General features: G+C 42.2%; 1 protein-coding gene across 1 annotated transcript in view; it reads left to right on the plus strand.

Annotated features, from left to right (window-relative positions):
• Window positions 1–20,708, plus strand: part of LOC147901513 (YebC-like protein) — a 31,058-nt gene extending 10,350 nt beyond the window's left edge. Inside the window, exons 3-7 of the mRNA XM_087374943.1 lie at window positions 9,305–9,366; window positions 9,535–9,694; window positions 9,801–10,078; window positions 10,973–11,096; window positions 20,472–20,708. Of these exons, the coding sequence (XP_087231069.1) occupies window positions 9,305–9,366; window positions 9,535–9,694; window positions 9,801–10,078; window positions 10,973–11,096; window positions 20,472–20,564 (717 nt within the window). The 3' untranslated portion in view covers window positions 20,565–20,708. The remainder of the gene's footprint in view (window positions 1–9,304; window positions 9,367–9,534; window positions 9,695–9,800; window positions 10,079–10,972; window positions 11,097–20,471) is intronic.
• Window positions 20,709–24,724: the final 4,016 nt, after the last annotated feature.

Consider the following 24,724-nt stretch of genomic DNA (forward strand, 5'->3'; position numbering starts at 1 on the left):
TTCAGGTGGATTCCTATGCTTGAAGAGCTTATACACAAATGTTCCTAAAGCTGAAGGTGACCCTTTATGCAGCAAATCAGCCAGTTTGTTATGTCCCTCAAGGAGGTGATTGAACTCTTCCCTAATGTGTGCATAGTGAGGGCATATCATTACCATGTGTTCTTCTGTTTCAACCATACCTTGATCACATAGTTGGCATATTCTACTCTCCCTTGGCATCTTTTTCCATCCCCCTGTTTCTATTTGCAGTTGGTGTGATCGGGTGCGAAGTGAGGCTAAAGCCCTTCGTTTATGCACTGCTATAGGTGTACATATGTACTTCTGCGTTGTTGTCTCCCTTCCTGTATAAATTGACCAATATTCGGGGTTGATATATGTGCGATAGTACTCAAATTTATCTTTGTTTTCTGCTGTTTGCCATTTCCTGTGTAGTGCATTCAGCAGGTCATAATGAAAAGCCTCTTCATCAATCTCCTCTGAAGAGTAGTTTAAATACTCTTCTACTTCCCACTTCTTGAACCATTTTTTTAGGTCCTGTGCCCATCCGGATGTCAAAATCTTGCCCTTGTTTGTCTTTTGAAGCTTCTGACTTTCATTCCATGCTCTCTTTGGTAGCCTTTCATTATCCATGCACTTGACCTTTGTGATGTATCTGAGTACTCTCTTCAGAGCATGTAGCTCTATGGGTATACATCCTGTCTCTAGGAGTAACAAAGAGTATGGTGTAGTAGCCTTGATGCCCAGGTGCCTCCTAATGAAAGACTTTTGCATTTTCTCTATCTCATTCCACGTTGATGGAGATATACTCCCACCCCATACCTCTACTCCGTAGAGTACTGTCTGTATCACATATGCCCCAAAGATCATATTTCGTACTTGCCACCTTCTCGTATTGCTATTGTTGCACTCATTTTCAAATTGGAAGTATTTTGCCCATCCTGCATCAAGTCTCCGTTGCACACAGCTGTTCCATCTATTATTGGCGGGGATTTCAATACCCAAGTATTTGAATGAGTGCACTGTCTCAATGGGTTGTCCTTTATATAAGATTTGGAGGGGGCTGCTTGGCTGTATAGTCTTGACTATCATGAGTTTAGTTTTGTTGACATTAATAGCCATCCCACTCTCTGCACAAAATATGCTGAAGATATCCATCATTTTTTGCATCTTACTTTCACTATCAGTGAAAACAACCACATCATCTGCGTAAAGAAGCAACCAAATCACGAGACCTGCTAGATGAGGGCTGTATAACTCATCTTTACATGCTTCTTCATTCACCAACTCCTCAAGTCTATCAATGCATAGGCCGAACAAAGTGGGTGAGAGCGGACATCCTTGTTTTACCCCCATATTACTATAGAACTCTTGTGACATCCCATCCTTACATTTTAGTTGACATTTTACTTTCTCATAAAGTCTAAAGACAGCAAACCTTATTTCCTCGGGCACCCCTATGCATTCCATTCTCTCCCATAGCACATCCCTAGGCACTGTATCAAATGCCTTCTTAAAGTCAATGAAACAACAGAAGAGTGGCTTCCCCTTGAGGCGGCTTTCCTCCATCAAAACTCGAAGAGTGACTAGGTGATCCACTGTACAGTGTTTTGGTCTGAAACCAGCTTGTCCCATTGCTCTTTTATTTTCTTTCTCTGCCCAAGCACTCAATTTTGCCTCTACTATTGTGCTATATAGTTTGGCTAGAGTGGAACATACCATAATTGTTCTGTAATTTGTTAATTGATTGCGGTCACCCCCTTTGTAGATTGGTTTGATCCAATTCTCTTGCCATTCTGTTGGGAAACCATTCATCAAAGCCTGATTTAGTGCCATTGCTATGTGCCTTTGCGTGTGCTCATTGGTCCACTTAATGAGTTCAGCCACTAGGTGTAGAGTGTCTGCTGCCTTTCCATTTACCATTTTCTTGAGGCCATCTTGTACATCTTTCAATGAGAAAAGACCCTGAGTATTACTGCTGAGAGGTATGCTCACCATGGGCCGAGCCTTGGGATGTGTGTAGAGCTGTTGAGCATATTCCAGCATCTGTGTTTCTGTAAAATCTCCCATAATGTCATTTGACCTTTGTTTAATTCCTTTCCATGCTCTTCTAGGATGCTTGATAAAATCAATTGCATCAGTCCATTCCTTGTTCACAATATGTGCACGTCTTTTTTTACGTGTAAGTGCATGGAGCTGTTTCTCAGCTGCTCTTTTCTCATCCCCCATTGGGATCCCCTTTAGTGCATTCCTAGCTGCCTTGCACTCAGCATCAAACCAAACATTGTATGGTAGCCCTTTCTTGCATTCTTTATTGCTCTTTTTGTACCCCAAAACTGACTTGGCTGAAGTGAGAATAGCATTTTTCAATTCTGTCCACCCAATTTTCTGTTTTCCCAGCAGACACGTCTCTAGAGTTTCAGCGTACTCCACCTTCTTTGCCTCATTTATATGAGAGTGAGAGAGAGAGAAGACTCCAAACATGCGGGTGTGAAGTGATGAGCCACACCACAAACTCATAGGTTTTATTAGGATTAGGTTTTTCCCCCCTATGACTGTCTTAAGACAGTCATAGGTGTCATATCTTTAATAAAGGGGTGGCAATGTGCCTTTACCCCAACAACCTCCCACCTAAAGGCCAATGTGCCTAAAGGGGAGAAAAGAATAAAAATTACAGCAATATACAGTTACTGTATACAAGATCATAAAATAAGAATGGTCTCATCCTAATCCCATGATGTGGCGGCAATGTGCAAACCGCTCTGTAGGCAAGCTCTTAGTGAGCAAATCTGTAGGATTATCATCAGTATGCACTTTCACAAGCTCAAGTCGCTTGTCTTCCAGTACCTCCCTGATGAAATGATATTTCACATCTATGTGCTTGGTCTTTTGATGAAAGACTGGATTCTTTGCTAACATGATAGCACTCTGACTATCACAATGCAAAACTGGCATATCTCCTGTAATGCCCAAATCTCCCACCAGCTGAGTAAGCCATATCGCTTCCTTGCAAGCCTCAGTGGCTGCAACATATTCAGCTTCAGTAGTTGACAGTGCAACGCATTTCTGCAACCGAGACACCCATGATATAGCACCTCCTGCAAATGTGAAAATAGAACCGGTAGTAGATTTCTGGTTATCTGCATTTCCTGCATAGTCTGAATCTGTAAAACCATGCACCAATGCATCGTGCCTACCATAGCATATGCACAAGTCTTTGGTACCCTTGAGATACCTCAAGACACCTTTCATTGCTTCCCAGTGCCGCTTGCCTGGATTTGCCATATACCTGCTGATGACTCCCACCGCAAAAGCAATATCCGGACGAGTGGCAACCATGGCATACATCAAAGAACCAGCTACAGATGCATACGGAACTTTGGCCATTTCAGCCTTATCATCATCTGATCTGGGGCTGTCCTTACTGCTGAGTTTTAAATGTGGAGGCATCGGGGTACTAATAGACTTCCCCCCCTCCATTTTAAATCTCTGCAGTACTTTGTCAATGTACTTCTTCTGTGACAGAAACAAAAGTCCCTTGGACCTGTCACGAGTAATCCGCATGCCAAGAATATGATTTGCATCACCCAAGTCTTTCATGTCAAAAGACTTATGCAGTTGTTTCTTCAAAGTACTAATCTCCTGCTGAGATTTACTGGCAATCAGCATGTCATCCACATATAGAATGAGTAGCATCAAACTGCCATCCTTTGCCCGTTTGGTGTACAAGCAATGATCGGTCTCACTCACACCTATGATACCCTTGGGACTGCATGAAGGCATCAAACTTCTTGTACCATTCTCTTGGTGCCTGCTTGAGTCCATACAAGCTCCTTTTGAGCTTACACACAAGCTGCTCTTTCCCTTCAACAGCATATCCCTCTGGCTGACTCATATAGATCTCATCATGGAGATCTCCGTGAAGAAAAGCAGTCTTCACATCCATCTGACATAAATCCATGTCCTCATGAGCAACAAGAGCTAACACTGCTCTCAAAGTAGTCATCTTGACTACAGGGGAAAAGATCTCATCAAAATCAATGCCCTTCTCCTGCTTAAATCCCTTGGCAACCAATCTGGCCTTATACCTCGGTAAAGCATTTGAATCCACTTTGACTTTGTAGACTCACTTGCATGGCAAAACCTTTCTGCCTGCAGGTAGTTGCACCAAGTCCCATGTATCATTTTGAAGTAGGGAGTCCATTTCTGACTGCATGGCTTTCTCCCACTTCCTTTTCTCTGTTCTTTCCATAGCTTCCTTGAAGCTGGAAGGCTCACCACAATCTGTTAGCATGATAAAATCAGCCACATTATTGGCTCCTGGAACAAACCTGTCAGGAGGCCGTTGTACACGGGTGCTCCTCCTAACAAAATGTTCCGGATTAGGCTGCTGTCTAGCCTGTTCGTCATGCATGACGGGTGGCTGTACCACCATATTTGGCTGTTCTACAGCCCCATTTGCTGGCATATCCAGTGGTGCATCATTGGCAAAATTATCTGGCTGATTTCCAGCCTGTATACTCTCTTGAACAGGGTTATTTGCAGCAGCCTGCTGCTGCATATAAATGGGCATTCTTTGCTGTCCAACATCATCATAAATAACCCTCTTGTATTCCACAGGTTGCACGGGTTCCTTGTGTACACTATCCTCTTTAAAGATGACATCATTGCTACGTATAATCTTCCGTTTAACGGGATCCCATAACCTGTACCCCATTTCACCTTCGTCACCATAACCCATGAAGATGCATCTGAAAGACTTTGGCTCCAGTTTGGTGCGCAGTTCTTTGCCTACATGAGCAAAGCACTCGCAGCCAAACACACGTAAGTGCTTATATGAGGGTGGCTTGCCAGACCACACCTCCTCTTGCACTTTCAACTCCAAAGCCTTGTTTGGAGACCTGTTAATAATGTGAACTGCTGTTTGCACGGCTTCTGCCCAAAAGCCATGGGGCAATGCAGCATAAGACAACATACATCGAACCTTCTCCTGAATAGTTCGTTCATCCGCTCACTTACACCATTTTGAGATGCATTATGAGGGGCTGTGAGTTCCTGTTTGATGCCCTTAGCTTCGCAAAACTGCACAAAAGCATGTGACACATACTCACCCCCATTATCGGATCTGAGGCATTTCAGCCTGCGACCTGTCCGATTCTCAACCTGAGCGACAAACTTCTTGAAAGCATCTAAGGCATCGCTTTTATGCTTCAAGAAATAGACCCACACTTTGCGTGTGGCATCATCAATAAAAGTAATAAAATACTTTGCACCCCCTAGTGATAACTGTGGCATCTCACACAAATCAGTGTGCACTAGATCAAGTGGTGCTCTATTCTGGGGAGTTCTCCTCTTATGAGGAGTCACAGAATGCTTGCCAAATATGCAATGATCACAAGTGGGCAAATCTGAAAAAGAAAGAGACGGCAGATAACCCAAACGTGACAGTTCTTGCATTCCTTTAACAGACATGTGTCCCAACCGGCTATGCCACAATGAAACCTTTGGCAGCTCGGTTATGGCAACAACATGATTACCCACACTGGAAACATAAAGAGGGTACAAGGTATCACTCTTATAACCCTCAGCCACTACAACCTGGCCATCAGTAATCACCCATTTGGAATCCCCAAATGTGGTGTGGTAACCACTGTCATCCAACAAGCCAGTGCTAATCAGATTTTTCTTGATTTGCGGCACATGGCGAACACCATCAAGCATAAATGACCGTCCATCAGGGAATACTATCTGTATACTGCCAATCCCTGCAATCTGACATGCATAGTTGTTCCCAAGGTGAACAACTCCATGAGTACTTGTGTAAGAAGTAAACCACTCCTTATGAGGAGTAACATGAAAAGAAGCACCTGAATCCAAGAGCCAGGTGTGCATGTCATGGCCATCAATAACCAATGTGTGTGCAATTACAGCAGAAGAACATAATACCTCATGTCTGTCACTGTCACTGTCCTCTGCTGCAACATTCACTGCATCCAAGTCATCTACCTTGGCCTTGCCTTTGCCTTTGCTTCCACTGCCTGCATCCTTTGCTTCAGCCTTCTTGGCTTTCTGATCCCGTATAAACTTGAAGCACTTAGACTTCACATGTCCCTTCTTGCCACAATAAAAGCATTCAATATCCTTTTTACCACGGGACTGACTTCGGGATTTGGACTTACTAGCAGATCTCCCCTTCTGCTGAGTCCTGTCTCTTTCCTGTACCTGCAAAGCATTTGAAGACTTGCTGCCCGCATTATTTTTCCTGCTCATCTCCTCCATGAGGAGAGAGCTCTCTACATCAGCATATATAAGAGTGACATTCGAATTAGACAAGGTGGTCTTGAAAGTGTCCCAACTCTCAGGAAGGGTACACAACAAGAAAGTAGCCTTGAACTCCTCATCAAGGTTCAACCCCTGTGCAATCAGCTGTGTAAAGATGGCATTGAACTCACTCAAGTGTGAGGTCATAGCTGTACCTTCCTTCATGCGAAGATCAACCAGCTTCTTCAACCAATACACCTTACTGGCTGAACTCTTTTGGGCATACAACTCTGCTAGCCTCTGCCATACACCATAAGAGCTCTTTTCAGCCTGAACATTGTACACAAGAGAATCACTGAGAGTAAGCATGATAGCAGCCCTCGCGGACAGATCTAGCTCCTCCCACTCATCATCTGACATCCCAGATGGTTTGACACCCTTCACCCTTATGGGCTTAGAAATCTTCTTAAGCAGAAGTACATTCAAACACTGTTCTGCCCATAATGCATAATTGTGTGCCCCTTCCAACTTCTTTATGTTCAGAATTGATGATTCACTTCCCCCTGATGCCATATCAGATAAGGAAAGTACCTGACTCCCTGTAAGTCAAAAAAAGACTGAATAGAATTCTGATTTCTCAGAAAAAACCTGCTCTATCAAGAGCCAGAAGCACTCACAATAGTGCTGTTTTTTACTGTCAAAAGAATCTGCAGCAAAACAGTAAATTTCCCTCCAGTTACTGTACCTTCTGACACACTGTACCGTGCTCAAATAGGCATAAAACAGTAATTTCAGAATGCTGCAGCTGTTCCACAGGTGCTTTAACAGTGCATCATCATCTGATGAAGCATAAAGCACTGCTGTCCTGATCACTTCTCCCACCTCAGATGAGGTATTGCACTGCTTTTATATGCATAAACCACTTGTCATACACTGTGTTGTTCACTGTAAAAGAGGCTCCAGACACTTCAGCCTGTCACAAACCTGCAACAGAAAATGGGACAAATCCCAAGCAATCACCCTTCTGCCAAGGGGATAGAAGGCATCTGAAGGTCTCTGACAGTAACCCAAGTGCTCTCAAGCAAAATCTGGGCAAAAGCCCCTTAATTTGACACCCTGTGTAGAAGTGACATACACAGATCCCAACGTACAAACACTCAATGATGAACCTTTTGAGCACTGTCAACGATGGACAGTTAGGGACCGAGTAAACTCGATGCGCCCTGGCCAAGCGTGGCTCAACTGAGGTTCTCTGAGTGTTGCACAAGAAATGTGACCTGCAAGAAAATGTCACCTCCACACTGCGGAAATCGAGACGAATGTGTGCACTCTGGCACTACACTACCTCAAGGCATACAAGGCATCAACTGCCGGGCAAAAGCCCTATGATCTGCTCACCCGTAAACTGAGATTCAAACCCAGTAAAAGCATATATCCTCTGTCAGATGCATAAATCCCGATATCTGTGCACAAGTCCTCCTCCAAACAGGAGGGAAATAAAAGAAAAGTACTTGCTGTACTTCACGCAATGCAATGCACCTCGGGAAAATTCCAAATCTCCTCGCTGTACCTGCTGTACTTTTCTCGAAATTGGAGATTTTCTTCTTCTTCCTCCTCAAATGCTTCCTAGGCTTGCGTGCCTAGATGCACGTTCAGTTGCACTCGTGCTGCACACAACTCGTATTCCAGCTGTACCAGCTGTACTTCAGCTCGTGTACTTGTGCAGGGTACGAAAAAAAAATTTCGAAAAAAGAAACCTTCCTTGACGCAGATCCTTAACGCAGAAGTTCCTTGCGCTGCTCCCAATCGAAAAATGTACCTCCCTGTCGCAGTCCGTACGGCGATCGACCGTACAGTGTCCGTACGGATGTACGGACGGCCGTACGTCCATACGCGATTCGACGCCCAGCTGCGCCCACGCGCTGCCTGCACGCTGCCCGCGCTGCTGCTTGCGCTGCCCTGCGCTGCTGCCTGCGCTGCCCTGCGTTGCTGCCTGCGCTGCCCTGCGCTGCTGCCTGCGCGGAGCTGAGGATAGATAGAGGGGGTGGGTAGGCCAGGGTAGGGGGGGAAGGATAGATAGCTCTGATACCAGTTGAAGGGGAAGGTTAGGAAGAGAAGAACCACAGGGAGAGAGTGAGAGAGAGAGAAGACTCCAAACATGCGGGTGTGAAGTGATGAGCCACACCACAAACTCATAGGTTTTATTAGGATTAGGTTTTTCCCCCCTATGACTGTCTTAAGACAGTCATAGGTGTCATATCTTTAATAAAGGGGTGGCAATGTGCCTTTACCCCAACAACATCTTCATGTGTCATAAGCAGCGTAACCCATCAGCGTGCTTCTTCTTCAAGGTGGCTTTGTGAAGGTTCTGTTCAGGTGTCTAGATCTACCACCAAATTATGACCTGAAATCCAGGGTTGCTCAATTATGTTTATGTGAAACTTTGTTTACACCCACCCCCTCTCCCCGGTTCCCTCCTTCCCAACACATACACTCACACAAAACAAAAATAACAACAGACAAATGAATTGCCTTTTTTGGAAGCATCAGTGCTATTGCAGAGTTGGAAATGGGAATTGAAGACCTCTTGAGTGATGCCTTAGATGTAAGATTTTAATATGACTCTTTTCCCAATGCAGTGTTCTAGATGCTTTCTGCTATTACATCATAGATATATTTTCCCCTTCCTTTTAATAGGCGCATGTAACCTTTGAAGTTCACTGTTTTGGAATACATGTGAAGGATGATTTCTTCAGCTTTATCTTTGATTTGACCAAAAGAGCGACAGGTGCATGTGTCTTGAAATGGAGTCATACATGGAAAAACATTGCTTTGAAATTTGGTCTTGGAAGAGCTTTCTCTTCTAAACCTTTCAGTTGACGAATGTCGACCGCTCTTCTTTGATTTTGGCTCTCTGCTATATGAATGATGTGCCATCTCAGCTATACCTGCATTAATTAATTAAAAGACAGAGCCATAGTCAAAGAATTAGTCACTTGTTTCAGTAGAAATCTTACGACTGCTAGCCTTACTGTTATTGATACAGGGGGCCCAAGATGCTAAAAAAGCCAAGCTTTATGGGAAAGTTGGCAAAGAAATTGTCTCAGCGTATGTATTCTTTGCAGTTCAGTTTTTTCTTAAGGATGACTTCAGTTTTGGACACACACTTTAAATAACCGTTTGTTATTGCATGGTAAGGGGATAGTTGTCAATTGAAGGCAGTCAGCAGCAGGTACTGCTTTTGTGGACCTTCTGTGTGATACATGTCTCTTGCAGTGTTAAGAAAGGAGGATCACCAAATCCTGTTGCAAACCCAGCACTGGCTACACTGCTGCAATATGCCAAGGACTATGACATCCCTAAAGAAATCATTGAGAGGAATATAAAAAAGGCTTCTGAGAAGGGGCAGCAAGATTATGAGGAGATAACATATGAGGTATTGTGTCTCCCTTCAATCTTTCTCTGCTTACCACCCTTCTGGTTATATCTTGGAGGGATTTGTCGCCCTTACCATGAAGGTCATGCTGTTGTCTTCTGTGTAGGCATATGGGTTTGGAGGTGTGGGCATTGTTATCGAGGTCCTGACTGATAATCTCAATCGTGCAGCAGCTAATGTTCGTGATGTTGTGAGGAAGGGTGGGGGCAAGATGGCTGATTCGGGGTCTGTCCTCTTCAATTTTCGACGGGCAGGTGCAATCAATGTGAGAGCTGACAAGATTGATAATGATTCCTTACTTGCAGCAGCAATGGATGCTGGTGCAGAAGATGTCCTTGAGCCAACATATTACGAAGATGAGGATGTCAATGACTCTCATGAAAAGTGAGCTCCACGACTGAAGTGAAGAAGTGAACAAGCTTGGTGATCCAGACATAAGTTGCTCTTTGGTTTCTTTGGTTATGATTCTTTGTCATAATTCTTAATGCAGCTAATTAAAGAAGTATTTTATCTAAATTTGTCGGATGTTGGAATGCTAAGCATGAGCAAGCATGGCAAAGAGCAGACCAGAGGTTCAGGTTGCTTGAAGTATCAAATTCATATTATTAGCCATCTTGGACAGATATGAATACGTGTCAACCCATGTGAACCCTTGTATTAAGTTTCTTTTTCTACACAGCAGGATGTATTAAGATTCAGAACAGGGTGTCTATGGGTTATGTTTGCATTCAGTTCCTTGCTAAGTAAAAAGTATATATTGGATATGAGGCTACACTGTCTTTCTGTTTGTACCGGTCCATTACCCAATCAGCTATATTTCTAAGCTTTTTTGCTTAGAAATTCTTGTTTTGGAGAGACCTTGTCTTCACCAGGCAGTTGTAGCTTGGATGAAGAGAACGTGGACTACTTTTCATTAGCCTTCTCCTATATTGCTAGCCTTTCTCTTGGCCCGAGTCTGCTCTTCACCTCCTGATGCTGACAGAAACTGAGTATGAATGGATGCTCATATGTGTGTACACGTGTTTGTGTGAGATCATAGTTTATATTGTGGTCTAAACTCATCATTGGGCGCTGATGATGTCGATGGAGATGTCATATGATTAGTTGCTATTATGTGTGATGAAGTTTATGGTTTTCAACCTTTTGGGTGACTATTATGAGGTCAAAACTACAGCATTTGTTTCGTTTTACAGAATGAGTTTAGGCATGTTCTTAGGCTGTGATTGCAAAAAGCAGTTAATAAGAACATGACTCATTCTAAATCATGTGCTCTTCCAGGTTTTTCAAGGTGATTACTCCAGCTGATCAATATACTTCCATAACCAAGAGATTACAAGAGGCAGGCATCCCTGTCGACATCGAATGCTCTGGATTGGGGCTTATACCCACAACAACTTTTGAGGTATTAGCTGCATCAAATTGAACCCTGAAAAGAGATAATTGTGTTTAGATTGCAGACTGAACATTTCCATTTTTGGTCTTCTGGGGGGTGAAGAGCAAGGAATGGAGAGAGGTGGTGCGTCTTATTTTTCTGCCCCATCTTTCATTCAGCTTAAGAGGTGCCTCGGACAAGGGGATCAATTGATTTTGTCAACTTCTGCACACCTTTTCTGTAACATTGTTAATTTTCTGCTGGTAGTGCTACAACATGGACAGCATTCTGCTTATATTAAGATCACATAGATATATGCCTCACTACCTGATGAGCCAAGGAATGAAGATCCTCTCTTGTGGGACAACTTTGGCATACATACTAACCTGGACAATGATTTGTCTAAGAGGAGCCTACATCACTGCAGAGTATAACAGATCTGATATATTTAAAGGAAAGTAGCAAGAAGAACCCTTTGCATCTGAATGTTGGATTGCTTGGTAGGCTTAGGAGTAAGTGGAAACACTCAAAAGTCCCTGGAACAAGAGAAATCAGTATTGGTTAAAATGCATGTATCTTGAAAAAGGAGGAAAGCTGATTTGAAAATCTCATGTAAGAATACGAGCTGAAGAACTACTGTCAGACTAATAAACTTAAGTCAACCTTATTCCAAGCATAAATGAAACTCGAGAGACAACTTTTATGCCCCTTGCTAAGGACACATAATGTTTGGATCTTACCTTCTATAGACCTCTCTCTCTCTCTCTCTCTCTCTCTCTCTCTCTCTCTCTCCTGCTAGACATTGACCTTGAGGGAGCAGGTATGCTACCGGTTTCGGCTGACAGGCGAGGCCCGGTCACATCTTATGGACAAGCCCTATTGGATCTAGACAGGATGCATGATCTCATTATTTATAGATGGCCCGCCTCAGGTGGTCTCACATGCTTTCCACATGGGGGGGGGCTCTAGCGTTGTTGATTACATCATGGGATCCCTTGCCTTCACATCTCGCATCAGTGATTTTACTGTAGCGCCTCTTCCTCCAGGGGCTGATCATACCTACCTATTCTTTAGTATTCCCACTCCCCATCGCACAGCACCTTCCACCCCATAGATTCCTTACTCCACCTATCATGACATACGCTTCGACCACGATCTCTCACCTATGTACTCAGGTTGTTTGTACATACTTCTCACTTATATTGACTTCATACCCCTCCGTGCTGCCCTAATCACCCGCTCACTACACGAGGCTGCCCTTCACGCTTTCCCTCACACCACTCGCTCCACCCACCCACCACCACCTGGGACCGTACCTTGTAATAGTTGGTACGATGAGTAAAGGTTTACGCCGTCAGCTCAGATTCAAAACCAAAAACAATCTTTCGAACAAACCAAAGGCGCTATGCAAGTATCGTCGACGATTGGTATGTAGAAAGAAACTAGATTTCATTCGCCGGAACGAGGGGGAACTACTGAACATTACAACTCTAAAGACTTTTGGCGGAGATTTCTAGAGGGACATCCCCGTCACCACTCACTGACACTCAGGTCTGGTATAACTATGCAGGCACGCTATATGATATTCCAAATTAGCTAGTTCCTCACCTCTCACATATGCCACGTCCCACATCCTGCACACTCTTTACTAGGGGATTAGTGAAGGATGTCGTAATGAAACTTCACAATGGCCGAGCAAAGGATCATGAGGGGCTATGCATTGAGTTCATTGCATATGGGATTAACCTCCTAGCCCCGATCTTAGAAAAGCTCTTTACTGAAGCTGTTTGTTCGGGGTTTCCACGCACCTAGACCATTAACACTATTTCGCCCATCCACAAGGCAGGGGATTCCATGAGCCCGAAGACTTACAGGACCATTATGATTGGACATGTCATGTCCAAGATTTATGCATCAGTGCTTGATTATGAGGTCAGCCGATTTGTAGAGTGTGGAGGACTGAGAGTAGCAGGACAGGATGGTTTCCAACGTGATCATGGTACCATGGATCACATTCTCACGCTCATGTGTATCATCTAGGAGGCAAGGGCACAGAAGCAGAGGGTTTACTATTTCATTGTGGATTTTCGCAAAGCATTTGATACGGTTCTGAGAGCCGGCCTCCTCCGGCGTCTTAAGGATTTGGGTTATGACCAGGAGATCATTTGGGTTGTCATGGCACTTTACAAGAGAGTCTCAGGTAGAGTCTGGCAGAGTCGGGGTGGACAGACGAGATCATAAGTACTATTGGGGTCAAACGAGGGTGTCCTTTATCACCTACACTGTTTGGTCTCTACATTGACGAGCTCGAGATAGTGATGCAGACATGAGGGGGAGATCGATGCTCTCTTGTTAGCACGCTGATTCAGATATTGCTGTATGCAGATGATGTGGCACTTTTGTCTTCCTTAGCAGAGGGGCTCCTGAGACACCTTGACGCAATATAATTTTTTTGTGAGTCTCATGATTTGAAGGTCAACCTTGGTAAAACCAAGGTTATGATCTTCAATACATCTCGAGCCGTCATGCACCAGAAGCAGTTCACATTTGATGGGTCCCATGTTGAGATAGTTTCGTCATACACGTATCTTGGGGTTGTCTTCTCCGCACCCATCTTCACTATGAGACTCGCGATGCAGGCCTACCTAGGCAAGGGATATGCTTCATTGGCTAGACTAGAGAGGCAGTGCTTCCGCTCGCACTTTTAGGATCCACGGACCAAGGGGCTGCTTTTTGACTTCTAATCAGTATTAGGCAGAAGCAATAGCTACAACAAACTATTTGCTTAATCGGCTTCCTACCGAACCGATACAGGGTATGACTTCTTATGAAGCATTCATTGGACACAGGCCACACATTGAGCATCTCCGCATATTTCGTTGCATAGCATATGTCCACATACATGATGATTATCGTAGGAAATTGGATGCGAAGTCACACAAATGCATCATGGCTACAGTAAAGAAAGCAAAGCATACAAATTGTATGATCCCATCAACCACAAGGTCATTATCTCCAGAGATGTAATCTTTGATGAGGAATCAGAATGGAAAACCTCACCTACACAAGAGATAGAAGCATCGACTTCACAGTCATCTACAGAACAGGTTGATGAAGAAGAGCAAAAATTACCAGCAACACCCCAAGCAGAGCCATAGCAGCTCAGACGGTCTACTGGGGAAAGCAGATCACCAGTCAGATTGACATATGCTCAGAAAGACAAAGCAATTCAGGTGGAAACCACCAACTATGCTCTTATGACTATCATCATGGCTACAGAAGAGCCAGTGTACTTCGAAGACGCAGTAGACAAGCCAGAATGGCAAACTGCTATGAATAAAGAAATGGATGCTTTGTATAAGAATAATACTTGGAAATTATGTGACCTTCCACCAGAAAAGAAGGCCATAGCAAACAAATGGATATACAAAGTGAAGTATAATTCAGATGGCAGTATTCAAAGATACAAAGCCAGACTAGTTGCAAAAGGATTTGCACAACAATATGGTCAGGACTATGATGAGACTTATGCTCCAATAGCAAAGATGGATTCGATACGGTTCTTGATATTACTAGCGACACTCAGCAGATGGAATGTGTACCAGCTCGATGTTAAGAATGCATTTCTCAATGGTTATCTAGACGAGGAAGTCTACATGCAACAACCAGCAGGTTATGTTGAACCAGGAAAGGAGAATAAGGTTTGCCATCTCAAGAAAAGTCTTTACGGCTTAAAGCAAGCACTCAGAAGTTGGTACAGTAGAATTGACAAGTATTTTGCTAATTTGGGATACATGAAATCCAATTCAAGGGGAAGACATTACTATTGCACTTTGTATGTAGATGATCTAATTGTGATAGGAAGCAAGGATAGCTTCATCACAAAACTGAAACAAGACTTATCTGCAGAGTTCGACATGAAAGATCTTGGACTTATGTACTATTGTCTTGGAATTGAGTTTTGGAGAGATTTAGATAGCACATTCATGAGTCAACTCAAGTATGTTGACAGTCTCCTGAAGAAGTTTCATATGGCAGATTGCAAGATTGCAGCCACTCCCATGGAACAGAGTTTGAAACTTACTAAAGATTCGGAAAAGCCTACAGTCAATGACAGGTACTACAGGCAGCTCATCGGATCCCTTATATATCTGACTATCACTTGGCTAGATATTTGTTATGCAGTAAGCTCACTAGCACAGGTTATGGCAAATCCAAAATAGTCTCACTGAAATGCAGCCAAAAGAGTCTTGAGATACATCAGAGGTACAAGACAGTTTGGGATAGAATACAGAGGAAGTCATCCACAGTTGCATGGATACTCTGACAGTGACTATGCTAGAGATCATGAGACTAGAAGATCGGCACAGGGATATGCATTTTTCCTTGGTCAAGGTGCTATATTATGGTTGTCAAACAAACAGCCAACTGTTTCTTTGTCTTCGACTGAAGGAGAATATAGAGCACTCACTGCAGGTGCATGTGAGGCTATATGGCTTAGAAGACTATTATCAGAAACAGATTACTTTGATGAGTCAAAGCCAACAACAATATACTGTGATAATTAATTGGCTCAAGCATTGGCCAAGAATCTAGTATATCACTCCAAGACAAAGCACATTGATGTCAGAGAGCACTTCATCAGAGAAAGAGTGTTACTTGGTGACATCACATTGCAGCATTGTGATAGCAAAGAAAATGTTGCAGACATCTTTACCAAACCACTCGGTAAAGAGCTATTCGAGAAACACCGACTAGCTCTTGGTTTGACGCAGAGGAAGGACATTTCCATTAAAGGGGTGTGATGGAATGTAATGCTCAGTCCTTCTTCGATTTCCTAGAATCATCATCTTGAGGGAAGGCCTACTTCATGATGTTGATCTTGAGGGAAGGTGTTGAGAGTTCACGCTCAATATCATGTGATCACATGTGCATAGCATCATCACGTTATCATATATGCATAGCACTAACCTTATAGAGTGCTATAAAGGAAAGGGTTAGATCCCTAACCCTAACCCTAAATGGGTTTGTATATATTCTATTTTTTCAACTAAATCTAGTGTACAGTTAGTCAGTGTACAGTTAGTCATTTGTGGTGTGCTCTCTAGCTGTGTCCTCTCTCCTCATCTCCACTCTTCATATTTTGTCATCCCTTCCATGTTTAGACCCGCGGGTTACGACCCACATAACCTATAGGAGTTATTATGGCCTTAGTCAGACGTAGAGCTGCAGCTAGGAGATCATAGCGGACCGCACTCATAGATAGCTGCGAGCGCTCATTCCTGGTCTTCTACCACTGCAGCCTCACCAGCCTTTGGGTCCACCATGACCTCTCTTTGAAGCTCAAGTATGTCACGGGGACGTGAATTTTCTAGTTTTGTGAATACCTTTGGCCTCTCATTGATTAGAATTGTAAAAAGGGCTAATCTAGTGTATTATTTCCATGGGCTTAGGCAAGGAGCTTAAGGGCAAGAGAGGGTAAAAATCACACTACTAAAAATAGCTCCATGGGCCATGTTTGGCAATCTGGCTTGGGGAGCAACCAGAAAAGTAAAAATTTTCTTTGACGGACCATAGGAAGATTCAGAGAGGCATGTCGCAGGCTGGGAAAGTGCCCCAGGGCTGTTTTGACAAATCGCCTTACTGATTTTTGACCACCAGAGCAATCCATGGGCTGTTGGAGAGTTACCAAGGCTGCTAGAAGCTCCAAAACGGCTTCGCCTACAGCCAAGGAGGGTTGCTTCTAGAATTCTCCTATTAGAGACAATTTGCATGGGGAGTTTCCTTTTCTCTGTCAAGGATTTTCAGTCCCTTGAGAAGGATTTCAAGTCCAAGGATGCTAGAGTATCCTTAGGAGGGCAGCAAGGGTTTGGCACTAGTGACAACGAGAGTTGTGTCTTTGAGACGGGCTGCTAGTAACAGCTCCGGGCTGTGTGCAAACCTTGTGTGTCTGAGGAGTTGATGCCTGGACAGCCAGGAAGAGGGTGATTCTTCCTTGTAGGTGTTGATGGGATTTTTGGAACCATCGGCCATGGATAATGCATTGGATTTGGATGCCTTTTTGGGCTAGGAATTGGCGGAATAGTAGGTTGCTTTTGCCTGCCCGTGTTGAGATTCAGTTGGGCTGTGTTTGGACAGGTGCAAGGGCATTTAGCCCTGCTGTAATTTTGTCTATTGAATAACGAAATAAAGAAATACCGAAAGGGGCACCAAGGTTGGTGGGTGCCAATCGGGTGTCTGGTATTTGAGTAGGAGTAATCTAGCTTCCCGTTGTGGGTTCTGTGTTGCTGAAAATTATTTTCTAAGGGGCTGAAATAGAAGTGCTCACTGGTTAATATTTATTCACCGCCCTTTAGTTTATCTAAAGGCTGGTTTCAAGTATTTGTTGTATCGAGCCAGACTTGGCACATGGCTTGATGTGACATGGTGATGTTGATGATGCAGATGATGTTGCTGCCATGACTATGTCATACTGGTGCTTTCTAGGACTACGTAGCATTTAGCGTCTAGCATGGGTGATGATGCTCGTTTAAGGAGCTACACTCTTTCATCTTGTTGTATCAAGTTTCTTATAGTCTCATAGACCCATCGGTCTTCGAAAGACTTTAATAAACTTTCTTCTTCCCCCCCCCCCCCCCCCCCCGCCCGCCCCCGCCCCGCCCCCGCCCCCCTCCCTAAACCCCTCTTCCCCTCCCCTTCCTTCCATCCCTCTCCTCCCCATCTACCTAAGACTTCTCTTACATTGGTGTAACATTGTTGGAGCTCGTTATTTGACCTCGTTCTTGGACTTTGTACCATTTCTTTCCACGTAGTCCTCTCAGTCCGATTCACTTTGTTTTGGGGGATCTTGAAGACCTGGCCATTCGAGCCAGCTGTGCTACAAAGAAGATCTTGCAACAGAGTAAGCTTTGTGAACAAGCAGCTCCTATGCTTCACTTTCCAATGGAAGCTAGGAACGAAGCTCGCTAGCAACACAACATGTCAAATGACAATCCGGTGGAAGTTTATGAGTGAAAACAAAAAGGAGTTAGCACAGCTGCTACAAACGTGTAGGGAATAGTGAGCAAAAGAAAAAAGGGGGAAGCCACATCGGTGCACCATCTTTCACCATTTCATCTTCCATTGCTTGCAGATTAGTGTATCATCTGGTGGGCTGTTGTGTTGTGACATTAGGGTTGTCCATGGCTGCTTTGCTAAAAGCAGACCTTGGCTTTCTTTCGCCCAAAGTTAAAGCTATTTTGAGCTTTAGAAGCTTTTGGCTTTCTTTTGGCCAAAGTTAAAGGTACTTTTAGCTTTAGGAGCTTAGCATTCACAGTGTTGCATGTAACATGTATGCAGTGCATGCAAGCAGCTAGTAGAGTCCTAGAGTCCATGTCAGTTCCAGAAGGTGGACTAGTGGTGGATGCCCACACGATTATTTTGGCCATCTGAGTGTTGCTTTTCTAGATGGACTTGGCTTTATGGGTGAAAGTTATAGCAAAGCAGCCATCTATATCTAGACTAGTACGTCTAATTAAGGTCCACAAGACTAATGTTATTAGCCTCTATATTTCCCCTACATTCAGTGGTCCTGACATAGAAATTCGCCCAATCCTGATAAGCAAGGCATTTCGTAAGGTTGTCACTATGGGATGATTTGACTTTCTATCAAGAAAGTCAATAAGAGTGTAGTAATTGGTTTCTTGCCAAGTGCATGCTAGAAGCAAAGACTATTCCTATGGAGATGTATTGTTGGTATTCTCCCAGTGGGAGTGAAATTGGCTAAACGACGAATAGCTTCACCTCTCTGTCCAAGATGTCACCTTGCATCGGAGAGTATTCCGTATTTATTGTGGTTTTGTTCATATTCCAGAGACCTTCTAGATAGAATCTCCTATTTTTTATCTCTCAGATTTCCAGCACACAGGTTCTACAGGTTTTTCTGGATGTATGGCAAACTATCAGCTTCTTTGTCACAGTATTCTCTCTTCTTCCACTGGATCAGATACTGGGCCTTATGGACCCTCTGGCTGCAGCGCATCCAAGCATATCTGAATTCTCCTCTTCAGCATCCTTATGAGTTTTTCAGAGCCTCATTAAGGCAGTCTTTATATGATGCCTTACATGAGGAAGATTTGGATGTTTCTTGTATTCAACTTTTCTTTTACTGTTTCTGATGGATAGGGCTGTAGCTCTATTTTGAGCACGGCCTGGATGTAAATGAATGTTTTATAATATAAGTATCTTGGTTTTACAAAAAAAAAAAAAAGTGTGTGGAGGGGCCCCAACCAGGTCAAGTCTGACATCGATGGGGTAGCAACTCCAAGCCAGAGTCCTCAATACTGCAGGACAATCCTGCAAAACAACCTGCAGGTACTGTTTGGGTCTCCGCTGGATATTAATAGAACATTCCATTTCTTCCCTTCTGTAACTGTGTCCCTCTTCATCCGCCTACACAAATCAACTTGAACTATTCTGACTAGCAGGATATATTAGAACTGAGTGTTGAGTAGAAACAGATGACTACAGTGAAGAGATGACTACACTGATTTGATAAAAATTACAAAGGTAGGCTCAAGGCTTCTATCATCTTTCCATGAGTATTGTCCAATTCCTCAAGACACTTGTTTAGAGTATTCTCTTGTATTATGACATTAATGTGAACTTTTGAGAAGGAATGTTAGTCTGACATGGTCCAAAAGAAATCAGATTCTTCCTTATTGATGAGCAAAAAATGTTGAATCAAGAGTGAAATCTTGGTGACAGGAAATGGCAAAGAATGTATAATCAGACAGGGATTCAATTGCCTGCCGGGATGGGGGAGGGTTGGTGTGGTCTGCACATTTAATTTAAGAAAATTATGAGTGTTCTCCTGGAAAACTTGAAAGCCCATAATACTTATGTTCTTTAAAAACCTGATGCTGCCTATAATCAGAATGGTTAAAAACTGCACAAGTCATAAGAGTCAGTTTTTTAAAAAACCTGATATTGCCAAGTTAGAATCACAACAATGGGCAAATGGTTTAGACTATTTTTAGTTTAAAGAGGTGATGTGAATAAGAAAGAATTGTAGGAAGACATGTGAAGGTGCAGAAGTCATGAGAGTCATGTTTTTTTAAAACCTGATATTGCCATCTACCACAAAGTTAAAATCACAACAATGGGCAAAGTTTAGATTATTTTTCGTTTAAAGAGGTGATGTCAATAAGAAAGAATTGTAGGAAGACACGTGGTGCAGGGACCTTTCTTCAAGAGAACACGTGTTATAAGCAGCCTCATATCTCTATGATAGGAGTTAATTCATTCTAGCACAAATGCTTGTCCTGTGATATAAAACTGCATATTGCATGCAGCCAGATGATGAGGATATTTACTTTCTAATACAGACGTTTCTCCCCTAATACGATACTGTTGTATTACATGCAGCCTGATGATGAGGCCATAGAGCTGAATAAAGCCATCATGGAGAAGCTTCTTGAATTGGATGATGTGGATGCTGTCTATTGCAACCAAGTTTAGCTCTCCTGTTGTGTAAAAGTTGCATGATGGAAGTACCTGAAGTGTCTTGAATGTGAGCATTTGATCTCAATAGAGTACATTTTAAAAACTTTAATCATATATCTGTGTAAAAATGTGATTTTTATTAAACAATTACTCGGTCTTGTGGCAACTTAAAGCTTAACTTTCTATCAATTAAATGAAGATATTACTTGGTTGAAATGTGTGTTGAAAAATTTGAAATAAGATTCCTTCAGTTTTTCGTTGTGTATGCTTCTTGTAGTATGTTGCTGTATTTTCACGGCCTTTTTTAGGTAAAGATGAGAGCCAAGAGATGCTGATGTGGAGAATTATCCAAGGTACTGAAGATGGTTACAAACATGTTTCTATATTGAGCATACATTTTAGCTAGAAGTTGGAGCAAAATCTTTCCTGTTCAGCTATAGTTATTAGTTTTCACACGGTAGCACCCCTGTTGTTGCCATGATAGAATAAGAATAGGCACAGAGAAATTTAGAAATGAGAATTGACGATTCTCTTTCTTATTCCCCTTTGTTAAGGCCATTTAGGTCATTGTAAGTACAGGTAACAATAAAAGTGTTTTGAGTGGGCCAGTCGAATGATCAAATTGTTTACTCCAACAATTATTTTTCCTATGCCCAATGCTTTAGTTGTATACATACAGCCTGGTTATGTAGTTTGAACATCCTAGTACACAAGCAAAGGACATGAATGAATTTCTTGGAAGGCATGTGCAAAGAGGAAAATTGACCTATTTTTGCAAATACAAATTAGTTTGAAGTAAGATAACCTGTTTCGTTGAAGGAAGCTACCAAACATGAGGATAATGGTTGCTGCTAGTAGTTTGGGCAATGTCGTGAGAATGCTCAATAAGTTGTTTTTTGCTCTAGTAATGTTTGTCTTGTGTCCTTGAGAGACTCTTCAAGTCTTCTCAAATGGAGTGATTTGCAGATTAATTCCATACAGATACTTGGGATAAACCATATTCATGACTGTCAACTTGGCTAACTTTGCTACCCTCAAGTGGGGTTTGCCCTTAAATCTAAAGGGTAACTAATTTCCCTTTTTATAAGAACTCTTTAAGCTATGCTTGAGTCATATAAATTGATTGCTTTGGAATTCATTGAGACACCATGCTTCACACTAAATAGAACCACATATCATATAAGGTCCATTTGTGTATTTCTCAATATCCATGAAAGAAATCCATTCTCCTTTTCAATCAAAACTGTAATCCAATTCTTGACTGAATAGAAGAAATTGGTTTCTTAACCAAAAAACAATATAACTGGAATCCTCAAGAGTTGAAATAATACAACCTGGAATAAATGGCTATGTGAAAACTGATTTTGAAACTTGGCGAACAACCCCTTTCATTGAGGTGGCCTTCCTTAGAACATCCATGTTTACTTTGCAAATACCTCTTGCAATTCATAACAGACTTCCGATCTCGTCAATCACAAGAATAAATGTCATAGCTCCATGTATCTTTGACATCAAAACTTGAATATCTTTGCTATGTCCAATGCTTGGGTTTTGTCCCATCAAGGAATTCTTCCAAAATCCATGGAAGTATAACTTTCATAAATAATCAAACCAAATGTGTATTACTCTTGTTTCCTTCTTGAAATAAACAAGGAAAATAGCACACAAATATTCAAGGCTTGGAGACAAAAAATAACTAGTAATTGAAATATGCTTAGCCTTTACTCATAATTTCTTTTTAATAAGGAATTTCCACATGTACTCGATCCTTTGATCATTTTCTACATCTTTGTGATCCTTGGGTTTTTGGTTTCTCAAAATCAATGTAGACAATGCTCTCTACTGTCGAATCTTGAAGTGCTGAAATAACCGTCGACACAAACAATTTCAAATATGGGTTGTTCACTCGCTGCCCCTTCTCATTTGCTACAAGCCCTAGAAACAATAGTAACTTGCAAGTCAACTTTGAATCATGAATTGATCTTTTGAGTTGCGGTCTCTTTCTTGACTAATCACAAGGATTTGATGACACTGCTTGGGCTACTTCAAATCAAGTGCAACAACTCGCGAATTCCATGTGAGTATGCCACTCAAATCACAATCTAAGAAGGACAGTTTTGAAACTGGAACTCACGGATTTTGCCAAAATTTTGGGATTGCTGGCAAATCAAATTGCTTGGATTCTATTCATTGATTTAGGGTGAATTGGGTTGCTTGAAGCAAGCTAAACTAATTCACAATCAATCTATAGCTTTCTTGGTTGGATCTTTTGCATTGAAAATCTTTCTTCTCCAAATTGCTACTGTCCTCTTCAATATAGAAGTACTTTGGATTGTTGTCAGTAGGGAAAGTGACAAGCCCGAGCTCTGATACCACTATAATCGGACCAAAAACCCTTGTAATCCAACCCAAAAACCCTAAAAACGAATCACTTCTAGTAGAAACGTAGCTTGGATCCTCAATTCGTTAGCAGATAATCACCAAGATTCATTTCTAATTTCACAAATAACTAGGAAAAATATTTGATAGATTCATTTGACGGGGAGCAACATCAAATTTCTTCTAGGAAAAAAAACAAACTGAGAGGGGGAGAAAGAATAGAGAACACACACAGTAGGGCACAAAAATAAGGGCCGGACCCCCTTGAAGGTCTTCATTGCAATGGAATAGGAATATAATAAAATTTGTAGAATTTGCTCATAAAGGAGCATGAAGCTGAGTACAATCCACTTTGTGTTCTTCACGATACATGGACTATCTCTTTAAAGACTAGGATAGCATGCCAAAAGCATGGGCTCTAGAAAGCCGAGGCCTACTTTTCTTTATAAAGTTGGCTTTTGGGCTTTATTTCCCCAACTTTGGAGTTGAATTTCGTTTTTGCCTCTAGTGGGTTCTTTTTAAAGTGCGGCTCCACTTTCTTGGTGCTTTTGCACTATTGGGACCTGCTTTTTGGCACTTTGCCCCTTAAAATTTGGGCCCTTTTGCAGTCTTCTAGGTCTTGCATATTCAATAAACAATATCCAACACTTTAAGCCATTAGAGGTTAGACAATTGCATGCATTCTGATTCTTGGACTATTCCTAGTCCATTGTGGGTGTCCACACAGTTCTCTTAACCAATGCAAAGCAAAGAAAAAAAAACTCTTGCGAATTGACCAAATTCAAGTTTCTTTGACCGAAGTCAATCTAATATAGATTTCTATTTATTTCTTGGGATAAATATGATATCGTGACATATGCATTCGATTGTAGTTACAAAAGAATTATTATACATAGTCAAGATTGGTAACTAGAATTATGAGAGGGGTAACTAATATCTTTCCACATATTCATCATGTGAGCTTTAGCACATCGAAAGAAACACTCAATCTAGGCTCAATGGAAAATTGTTTCAATTGCATGACCTTTGATGAATTTATAGATATCACCCAGTATAGTTTGGAGATAGCATAGTATTGATATTCTTCCATTAGACGTGGCATTAGTGTATTAGGAAATATGTATAATTTTATCAATGGCCAATGTGCAACACAAGAAATTTGCCAATGTGGCTACATTGGGAGTTTTTGGTCATGTGCTAGGATTGAGACTTTAGACTAGCAGGACCATTAATGTCGTGCACTATGCACATAGCACTATAGAGATGACTTTCGCACTTAGGCTGTCTATTCTTTTCTTCCACTGAGTTGGTGCCCATAAGCTTCTCACATTGGGCTGCATCACTTCCACTTAACAGCCAATCACTTGAATCACATTAATGAACAACATCTTCAAGGTTGTGCCACCCAAGCTATTTCGTGTTTGTTTTAAAGGAAAATAACATAGCTAATGTCACCCTCTTTGTGGCTAGCTGATCTAAGCTATGTACATCTCTCAAATTAGAGAGTATGGTCTCTTGGGCATGCAACTCCCAAAGCATTGGAAGAGTGGACACTCGATGAATCCTCAAGTGCAAGGTAAACTTTTCAAGGACATGAGCCTACTGGTAGAGTCTCTCAAATGACTTGATGTTGCTACTCTCCCACCAGCTTTGAGACCACAACTCATGTTCTTTGTTTTGATGGCATTGCTTGAATGGGTACATCTACTACCTCCAAGGCTATCTGCTCAGCGAGGAGGTGTTTTTCTTGGCATTGCCTCATTGGTTTCCATGGCCTTTAGCTCCTTGTATCTTGA

Source organism: Dipteris shenzhenensis, chromosome 5 (genome assembly GCF_047967505.1).
Source record: "Dipteris shenzhenensis isolate YYH24624 ecotype China chromosome 5, Dip_SZ_1.0, whole genome shotgun sequence".
In the NCBI taxonomy this organism is placed as follows: Eukaryota; Viridiplantae; Streptophyta; class Polypodiopsida; order Gleicheniales; family Dipteridaceae; genus Dipteris; species Dipteris shenzhenensis.